At 38.3% G+C, this 10,932-nt stretch overlaps 1 protein-coding gene across 1 annotated transcript; it reads left to right on the top strand.

Moving 5' to 3' along the window:
• Window positions 1-5,799: 5,799 nt before the first annotated feature.
• Window positions 5,800-10,548, top strand: LOC149297726 (cathepsin L-like proteinase). The gene is made up of 7 exons (XM_089488188.1): window positions 5,800-5,902; window positions 6,377-6,519; window positions 6,940-7,128; window positions 8,107-8,289; window positions 9,071-9,230; window positions 9,619-9,736; window positions 10,443-10,548. The coding sequence occupies exons 1-7, from the start codon at window positions 5,800-5,802 to the stop codon at window positions 10,546-10,548; spliced, it is 1,002 nt and encodes a 333-aa protein (XP_089344314.1).
• Window positions 10,549-10,932: the final 384 nt, after the last annotated feature.

The following is a 10,932-nucleotide window of genomic DNA, read 5'->3' as shown; positions in this document are numbered from 1 at the left end:
TTCACCTTAGGGAATAATTTCAGGGACATACTCACATCCGATTGGAGAATTGGGCGAGAGGACGTCATCGGAAGTACCACCATTTTGGCTTAATTTTGCGCCAGGTTTTGTCCGTGGAGATGCGGACGAAGATAGAAGATGAAATAGAGAAGAGGAAGACCAAGAAGATGGGGCAGAAGTGGAAGTGGTCAGCAGAGAGGTAGGAAAAATTTAGAGAGGGTGAGAGACAGAGTGAAGAAGAATAAGAGTTTGAGAGAGAGTGAGTGAGTGAAATGGCTTTGTACAAACAGCCAAATTTGCTAAAATTCTGTAAATTTGCAATTCACACAAATCAGACTGCACAAGTTTGCCATGTTTTACACAGAATTTTGTCTTATTCATTTCATGCCAGACGGCATATCTTCCTGGCATATGTTGAAATGTGACAGAATTCCTCACAAAACGATGGATTATTACCGTATTTGCTCGATTATAAGACAAGGTTTTTTTCAGAGCAAATGCTCTGAAAAATACCCCTCGTCTTATAATCGGGGTCGTCTTATAATCAGACCTCAAATAGGTCTGACTATGAGACGACTAAGACGACTAAGATCCAGATCCCCCGCAGCTGCTTGCCCCACTTACCGGTGCTTCTGAGTCCCCGGTGTGTAGCCGGGGCAGCGTGTAGATGTCTACACACTGCCCCGGCTACATGACAGGGGACTCAGAAGCACCGGTAAGTTTGGAGGAGGGAGGGGGAGGAGGGATGGAGTGTTAAATGGGGGGCATAAGGCATTTCTGTAGGCAGAGTGTTCTATGAAATGCTTTTTAACCCCCTTAATGCCACTCTGCCTCCAGAAATGCCCTTTTAACTCTCTATACGCCACTCTGCCTCCTGAAATGCCTTAAACCTCCCTATATGCCACTCTGCCCCATAATATGCCTTTTAACCCCCTTAATGCCAGAGTGGCATATAGAGGTATAAGGCATTTCTGGAGGCAGAGTGGCACATAAGGGGTCAAAAGGCATATCATGGGGCACAGTGGCATATAGGGTTAAAAGGCATATCATGGGGCACAGTGGCATTTAGAGGGTTAAAAGGCATATCATGGGGCACAGTGGCATATAGGGGGTATAAGGCATTTCTGGGGCAGATGTGCAGGACTGCGGGGGCAGGTTGGAAAATAGAAGGAACTAAAACCAAAATATTTTTCTCAATCATAGCTTTTATTAAAAAAAATAGTTCACATGAAATAACATTTACTGGTAAAACTTTTTTTTCCTATAATGTCGTCTTATATTCAGGCTTTTACTTTTTTTTCCCTAAATTAATATTCAGATTTGGGGGGTCGTCTTATAATCGAGCAAATACGGTAATTATAATTATTGTATATAATTATTAATTATATATAAAATTCTTATTAGGGCTGAAACAACGAATCGATAAAATCGATAATAATCGATAACGGAAATCGTTGTCGACGATTTCCGTTATCGATTAATCGAGTGATCGATTCGTTGTTGGAGCACTCGGCTCCTTTTACTTACCTCCGCGAGCGTTCCCCGCTTCCGCTACACGCTCTGCACTCTCCGCCTTCTTTTAGTTGCGTGACGGATGTGACGCGTTCCGGAGGTAAGTATTCTTCATGTCTGTGCGAATCGCTCCATTCGCACAGAGCGGTTCGCTCTGTGCGAGTGGCTCCATTCGCACAGAGCGAACCGCTCTGTGCTAGTGGCTCCATTCGCAAATAGCGATTCGCGGGGGTGGGGGTGGGGTTTCAGGGGATGCAGGGCAGAGTGGGGGGGGGGGCAGGCCAGGGTAGGAGACTGAGTGCAGGGCAGAGTGGGGATGGGGATGCAGGGTGTGAGTGTGGGGGCAGGGCAGGAGACTGGGTGCAGGGCAGAGTGGGAGACTGGGTGCAGGGCAGAGTGGGTGCAGGGTGTGAGTGTGGGGGCAAGGTGTGAGTGTGGGGGCAGGGCAGAATGTGGGGGCAGGGCTGGGTGCAGAGCAGAGTTGGAGACTGGGTGCAGGGGCACAGTGCAAAGTGCTGGGTGCAAAGTGCCAGGGCTGGGTGCAAAGTGCCAGGGCTGGGTGCAAAGTGCCAGGGCTGAGTGCAAAGTGCCAGGGCTGAGTGCAAAGTGCCAGGGCTGAGTGCAAAGTGCCAGGGCTGGGTGCAAAGTTCTGGGTGCAAAGTGCCAGTGCTGGGTGCAAAGTTCTGGGTGCAAAGTTCTGGGTGCAAAGTTCTGGGTGCAAAGTGCCAGTGCTGGGTGCAAAGTGCTGGGTGCAAAGTGCAAAGTGCTGAGTGCTGGGTGCAAAGTGCTGGGTGCAAAGTGCTGGGTGCAAAGTGCTGGGTGCAAAGTGCCAGGGCTGGGGCAAAGTTTCTTGAACAGTAATAGTCCACCTCTTTTCAGAATGTTTGGGGTTATTTTGTTTCATAAATATTGTGTTTGGGTTTTTGTACTTTGAAAATATTGTTTTTTTATTACATCATAACAAAATAAGAATGTTAATGTAAATTTTAAGTTGTTTTTTAACATCCAGTTCATTAAATTATTTTAAATAAACAAAAAATTTGCATATTGTTTTTTTTTATCCGATTAATCGATTAATCGAAAAAATAATCGGCCAACTAATCGATTATTAAAATAATCGTTAGTTGCAGCCCTAATTCTTATAAACTTAAAATAGTTTAATGGAAAAAATGTTAAATGCGTTATTGGTCAAAGCGTTAAGATGAACACATTTTAGGAGATCTATGTCAGGAAGCATGATTTCAAAGATAAAAACAACACATTATCAGAATGGATAACAAGTACGCAAGGCCCAAAACTGACACTTACAGCAAAATGAACATATCTCGGGTTTTATGTGAGAAAAGCATGATGTCGAAGCACCCCACACATGATGCGTGAGGAGATATTTCATCCATCAAGTGAATCTGATGGCCCTTGACTTAAATAAGTACATATCATGAACATGGGTTTTCATGCCTTTTCAACTAGGTAGCAATTGATGGACTTTGGTTTTCTTCAGCTCAAATTAATAAATCAATATAACATTTTGACTTTTGTTTAGCAATATCCTATATAATTTAAGTGGGCAAGTGGCATTAGCTAACCACATCCACTGAATTTTAGCAAATGTTTGCCAAGATTTAATAATATTGTACTAATAAGGTATTATGAATATTAGTAGCTAATGAGATTGTTTGCAGTATTCAAAATTGTAATACAGCTGTTTGTCAGCCAACAAACCAGATTTTAAAACTGCGTTAAAACTATATAATTATAAAAGCACATTCCACCAGCTTAAATATATTTACTGTAAACTTCAAGTGAACCATACATTTTGAATCATTTCTCGTTTGTTCTATAGCTTATAAAATCCCCAATAGCATACCAACCTTTCCTTTCAGGTTCCTGGGACACAATGGAGTGGGGCTTAAAGAGGGCAGGACCACACGCTCTGCGTGACCCTGCAGCATTGAGTTCTAGGCTACCCAGAACAGATACTGGGGAGTTTGGAGCTCATTTACAAGCATTTAGGCCGTGTGTCTTAGATATACACAGTTTAAACGCAAAGATGTCTGTACACAGTGTAATGCATAGGTAGTATTTTTATGCCAGGACAGGACCGAATTTGATGGAACAGTAACCAAAAACAGGACTATACCAGCAAATTCAAGACTGTTAGCAGGTATGCAATGGAGAGAGTGGTATTCATTTTATTATATTTTATTTAAAATGTAATCCCACCTACATTTGCACAAAATATTTTATTAATATTTAGCTTACATAACTAACAGAACTTGGTTTACCAAGGTCCATCATCAACTAGCACACATCACAAGCTGTGACAAGATGCAAAAACAAGGAATATTTTTTTTCCCAGCTTTTATATTTCAAGGAATTGAAGCAGGAGACATAGGAAGTAATTAACTGACTAACAAAGTATGTTAAAGGGGAAGTTTAACGTGCCAGACAGCCTCACTAAAGAAGGCTAAAAAAAAGGAAAAGATCTTCTGCATGCAAAATAGCTGGGATGGACAAAGGGGCAGAATGCATTTGCAAGGGGAACACCACACAAATTTAAAGGGACTTCTTAGGGTTATATGCATATAAGTGTATGTAATGGCTGGAATGCTAAATTACAGTAACATGGCTTGCGGTGGTAGTTCATTTAGTTATTGTTGGATCTAAACTCTCATGGTATTAGGGAAGGAAAGGGGGGGGTTGAGTGGGGTGTCCCCCCCTTCCCTAATACCATCACTTGTTTTAAGTTATAACCTCTGTCATGTTGATCAGTATTAGACTTGTGCGCCGGTCAACTCTTCCTGTTCGTCTTCGTGGGGGGAAGAATCTTCGTATTCCGCGAATATTAGCCCGTTCCAGTGTTTGTTACGGGCAAATATTCATGTACATTCTTCATGTTCGGTTTTTTTCTTTGTTTTTTGCCGTTTTTGTAGAAGGTGTTAATACGGGGTTAACGCGGTACGGGCTACGCAGCAGCTTTGGCGCCAGTATTTTAAGTGGTTGATGGCAGACGAGCCCCCTGCTGGTGACCAATAGAGTCGCTCGTACAGACTTTTAAAATCCTGGTGCCGCAACTTGGCTGGGAGAGACCACTGGTCTCCCTGCTCCAAGAGTTAAAAGTCCGTACAAATGACCAGTAAAGTCCAAGACCATGGTCTCCCCAGGCCAAGTTGCGCTGTCAGGAGTTAAAGGGCCGTGCGAGTGAGCCTATTGGTCACCTGCAGGGGACTCCTCTGGCATCAACCAATTGGTTGATGCGAGAGGTGGCCCCTTCAGGCGACCAATAGACTTTTAAAATCCTGGTGCAGCAACTTGGCTGCAAGAGTTAAAGGTCCGTACAAACAACCAATAGAATCGCTCGTATGGACCTTTAACTCTTAGAGCAGAGAAACTATGGTCTCCCCAGGCCAAGTTGCGCCATCAGGAGTTAAAGGGCCGTGCGAGTGAGCCTATTGGTCGCCTGCAGGGGCCTCCTCTGGCATCAACCAACTCCTGACAGGGAACTTGGCGTCTCCCTGCTCCAAGTTTAACTCCTGACGGCGAGCTCCATTACTGGAGCGGAAAACCGTAGGTTCGTTGTCAGGAGTTAAAGGGCCATGCGAGTGAGTCTATTGTTCGCCTGCAGGGGCCTCCTCTCCCATCAACCAATTGTGGGAACATTTGGCCATTCAACCACTAGAGAATGTGTGAGGTCAGGCACTGATGTTGGAAGAGAAGGTCTGGCTCACAATCTCCGTTCCAGTTCATCCCAAAGGTGTTCAGTGGGGTTGAGGTTAGGGCCATTCAAGTTCTTCCTCACCAAACTCATGTCTGACAATGCTAAGTGTGAAGAATATTCAAAATATCTTTAACTTGGATCATTGATTATGAGTTCTACACAAGAAAAAAATATTTCATTTCTGTATCAATTTGCATTTTTCATTTGTTCCATAATTACAATAATTTAAGGCATGGTACAGACAAAGCTCTTATGTGTCATTTCCTCAATTAGTCAGAGGTCTTATCATTGCGGTAACAACTGTTCCTGCTTATCTGATTTTTAAAATGGAAATCTTGTGGCTTAGATAACAGCTCTAATGACATATAAATAGAGCAGAGGTCTCCTTATTCAGTAGTAGTAGAAGAGCCACATCATACAGGTAAATTAAAATAACTTACATTTTCTCCCTAGGTAAGTTACAAATGGCTTATACTGAAATATAAGAAAATTGAATGTAATTTTTTTTTAATTTTTAATTTCAAATTATAGAGAGTTATTTATAAAGACTATGCTTTTTGTCTTTTAGGATGCATTTCGACAAACATCTGTTAATTTTTTCTGTGATCGTCATTTGTGCCTCCGCTGCTCATTTCCTTGATCAAGAGTGGAACACATGGAAAACTAAATATGGTATATACCTTCATCCATATGCTCTGCATTTTATTCTTTAGATTTGTTGTTGTTTATTTTCTCCTTATTTGATATTTTCCCCCTTATCAAGACTGTATTTCCCATGTGAGGTACTTATAGTTTAGGAAAAAATTGGAGAGTTCTGTCAGGGAGGTCAAAGTTTTGTAGAAATGCAGGAAATATTGTGAGAAAAACCCAGATTTACTTGTTGTACAATATTTTTTTCTATTGAAATGGCACTGTTGACGTTCAGATAGAGAAAAAAGTTTACAGCTTCAGATATTAGTTATTTTCTTTACAAGGTTTAACTCCATCATGACAGGACTATTATTTAACATTTATATATCTATATCTATATATATATATATATATATATATATATTGAATTGTATACAAGTTATATTTCTTCAGATTTCAAAACTATACTTTGACATATTTTATGATAATTATAGTAACGAATACATTCTACCTTAGGAAAAAAATACCCCAATTATAACCGGGAATCATTTCGGAGGAAAGCATGGGAATCCACCTGGGAAAAAGTGCAGAAACATAACAAGCTTGCAGACCAAGGTCTCAAAAGTTACAGAATGGAAATGAACCATTTTGCAGATATGGTAAATTAACAAATCTGTTGTCCAGTTATTCCATAGAGTTACCACTAGAAAAATACACATACATATTATATAGATGATTATAATGCATGTAAATTAGAAAATTCAAGTGAGATTACACTTAAAAACCTTGAAACATACCTCGCCATATCCCAAATTGGTGATGCTGTTTTTGTTGTTGTAAAATGTAATTTATGTTACTTACACAGGGGATTATTGTACCAATGTCCCATAATCTCATTTTCTGCCATCACAAAGGCTGCAAGCATATCTCCCTGTATATAGGAGAATAATATACATATGGAGTGTTAGATAATGTGCCCATATACACTACAATTTCTTTGTACAGCTTCATTTATAATCTATCTATACATTAACCTGAATTTACATGAAATGTAAAATTACCGATTTGGACTGTTTCAGACCACAGAGGAATGGAAATCAAAGAGCTGCTTTAAGAACAACAGAAAATCAACAATAAGCAATATTGCCACAGACAGTTATGTAAGGAATACTAATATTCCAGAGGAGGTTGACTGGAGGAAATCAAACTGTGTGACACCAGCTAAAAATCAAGGCGGCTTTTGTGGATCTTGCTGGGCATTTTCAGCGGTAAAAATATATTTCTTCTATATATTCTTCTTCTATATTTCTAATATATTTTGTTAAAACAAGTGCTAGGGTAAAATGAGGCCATTGTGTTACTCATCAAATAGTGAACATTATGCAGTTTATATGGTATTGAACATTGTTTTAAATCGAAATATTTATGTTTGGAAGCAATATAGATATCACTTTATCTTTATATAAATATATATATATATATATATATATATATATATATATATATATATATATATATATAGGAGAAAACCCAGCTTATGTGTATATGATGGGAGCCTCCTCAATAAGCTTCTCTGACTACTAAAGAAACTGAAAAATATGAAATATATGAGCCTTGCCCCATATTTCACAGATTTGAGATCCTGCATTTAATAATAATTATGCAAAAGTGATAGTTTATTTAGATAAACAAATATATTTTTGCAAATAGGGTATAAATGTAAAAAAAACAAGGTGTGTCTACAGTGCTTAAGTGATAGTAAAGCTGCAATTTGAACTGATACCCTTAATCACAAACAAACATATAAAAAAACATACAAATGGTGTACAAAGATGCACTTCTCATAAAAAAAACTGTAGAATTATGGTGTCCCCACCATGTGAACTATATAAGAAAGGAAGGTGTTCAAAAATGCATAAAAAGGTACAACATTTTAAATGTAAACATAGGATAAGGTTGAGCTTGAGTGCAAATTGGTTTTAGGGTACGAAGGTACTTTGTACCATATTGACCAGAGTTTTGGCACTATAATGGTGTTACATTCAACCATGGTTTCCATGTTTATTGTACTCCCATTGAATTAAAGAATGGATAGGGTGAAAGGAGGTGGGGGGTAGGGATGAGTAAAGGTTGCTCGACGTTTTTGAGAATTTCATAAACAGTTAAAGAAAGTGCCAAAGAGTCCAACAGATTTGCTTCCTTCTCATGCCATTTTTTTTGTATATTTTTTTTATTTTTTTTTTAAGGTGGGTGTGCTTGAATCACATTACTGTATTCAGAATAATGAACTTCCTTTACTAAGTGAACAGCAGCTTGTGGATTGTGATCCAAAAAATCAGGGCTGCTGTGGTGGATTTCCGGTCGATGCTTTGGCATACGTTACCCAACATGGAATCATGAGGAGCAAAGACTATGAATATGTGGAAAAGGTAGGATTCTAAATCATCATCACCCTAGCAGTTTTTTAGCTGTGTTGTTCATTTAATGGTGTTTAAACTTTAAAGTGGGACTTTACATTTGAAATAATAATTTCTCATGTTGTGGGAGAAAAACATTCTTAACAGGGGACTCAATTAGAACAAAAGTATGATAGCACTTTGTATTCTAAGTATCATTCATTAAACTTTTGTTTTAAATAAGGCAGTTGCATACCTTGCCCGTCATACCCCCAGCCACCCCCAGGACTTATCGACATAGTCGCTGTCTGGGATATGACATACTATCCCAGTGCTCCCCCTGCTGGATGCACAGCACCAGGTACAACATGCTATGGAGAAAACCACCATCCAATGGCAGTGCAGTCACTGAATATATATGTTCTACACATATGCATACTAAATACCAACCATTTTTCCTTTTTAAGATGGCTTGAGAATATTGGCTTTAAGCTGTAGAGAGCTCCAACTCGAGTGGTGAAAAGCAAACTGTCAAATAAATAAGCAAAAATTACCTTACTGCACTAAATGAAGTACATTTAACACACTAAATACAAATCATTTTTAAAATCATATTTTAAGGAGGAAATGCTTGGGACTTAGATGTAATTTAGAATTTAGGCACACTTTGTAGAAAATATATTACTTCAGGATGTTTTGTGACAAGGATCTAACACCAACATTTATAATATGTAGCTGAGAAGCAAAAGTATTGGCCACTGTACTATATAATGATAGAATACATCTTATTTAACATTTTCCTTTTTTCAAACAGAAATATGTTTGCTCTTTTAACGAAGATAAAGCAATACGTTTGAATGTGACAAAATATTATACTCTGCCTGGAGAAGATAACATGGCAGCATCGGTGGCATTTAATGGACCTATTACCATCGGAATCGCAGCTAGCGATGACTTTATGTTATATAAGGAAGGTAATTTGCATTAGACAAGAGTAAATATATAATAGATGTGACGGCAAATAGGAACCATTTATCCAATCTAGTCTGTACATTTCTCCTGATGTAAATACTAGGTGGTAAACAAGGTTTAAAGGGATGTTGACAAAGGCCATCATAGATTTTGACTTGCTGGTTCATGCACAATTTCAGAGTGTCTACATCACCAGTGATCAGTGGTAAAACTATTATAATGATGCCTAATGAATTTCTATGAACTCAAGTTATGTTGGAAAAGATGGTAATCCTATTAATTAATTTTATCATTAATGATAATATGATATCTTTAAAATAAAAACACATTTAGCACAAGAACTGCTAATTGTTCTGAGCATCACAGATACTTTTTTTTCTATAACATTAGGTATATTTGATGGAGAATGTGCTGAAGAGGCAAATCATGCAATAATTATTGTGGGTTACGGGACTGAAAAGAGTAAGGATGATGAAGAAGAGCAAGAATATTGGATCATAAAGAACAGGTGTGTTATTAGCTGTCAATATATTTATATCATATCTATTAAATTTGTTTTTTATATGTTACATTTTACAGGCACACTCCAGTCATAATGTGCACTTAAATGCATATAACAGCTGACTTGTACCTTTGAATTTTCATGGTTTTTCTTTTGCAAATGCATGGAAGGATTCTACAGAATCCCCCAATATGCATTTGCATGTTCCCCTGCCCCCCCAGTATATATGTCCAGCTGATTTTCTGCACCTTGTTTTTGTTATAAATAAATTTTTTTGGACAAAACTGAGTGCATATAGAGCATGTTCTCTATCAGATTTGTTTATTATTCAGTCACTTGGTTTAGCTTGACTTTTGGACTGAAGGTGACCAGGTCTCCCATGTGTATTATATTGACATATCCCCAGAGTTACTATAAGGGCTTGTCTAAACAATCATTATGAGCACAAGGAAAGTGCCCAGTAGAATTCTGTCAATCACTTGTATGATGTCTTGCACAAATGAAATTATCTAGACCCCTGGGACAATAGTAAATAGACCTGGGTGCAATCTATTCTGGAGATTAGAATATTTTGTCTCATATTATTTATACGTTACATTTGTGTCTAGGTTTATGAGACTCTCTTATCATTTATACCCTGTATTTGTGTCTAAATTTGAGACTTGCTATCTATTACATGTTATCCTAAATGTTTGTATTTTTTTATATACAGTTGGGGCAAGGAATGGGGAGAAGAAGGTTTTGCAAAAGTGAAGCGAAATGTTAACATGTGCAGTATAGCTGAAGTTGCAGCCTCTCTGGATTTCTCATTTGACTGAAGAAGTCAATGCATTTTTATATTGCAACAAATCTTTTACTGCTTTGCAATTTTACCCTACACAATTCATATTATATAATTGCAAAAGCAAATTTCAGTTTATAATTAAAGGAATTCAAGTTATTCTGGTCTTCTGTCATTATGAAAAATGTCAGCATTGTCGCTTTACTAATCTGAATGTCCAACCACAAACCACCAAAACTGTCTCACATACTGAGCAATATGCTTGTTCTCCTTCACCCTTATGTGACTAACACCTTCAAAACAAGCAAGCTCTCCAAAACAAGCAAGGGACAACATTGGACCATAGGGTGATCAAAGAGGTAAAAATTGATCAAAGGCACAAAACCTGTATTTTATGGTATTGTATCCTTGTGCTATATAT

The sequence above is a fragment of the Sceloporus occidentalis genome, unplaced genomic scaffold, assembly GCF_023333645.1.
Source record: "Sceloporus occidentalis isolate IW3139 unplaced genomic scaffold, rSceOcc1.0.p SCAF_37, whole genome shotgun sequence".
Taxonomy (NCBI): Eukaryota; Metazoa; Chordata; class Lepidosauria; order Squamata; family Phrynosomatidae; genus Sceloporus; species Sceloporus occidentalis.
The sequence above is the reverse complement of the archived record's forward strand: the minus strand, read 5'-3'. Positions and strand labels throughout refer to the sequence as shown.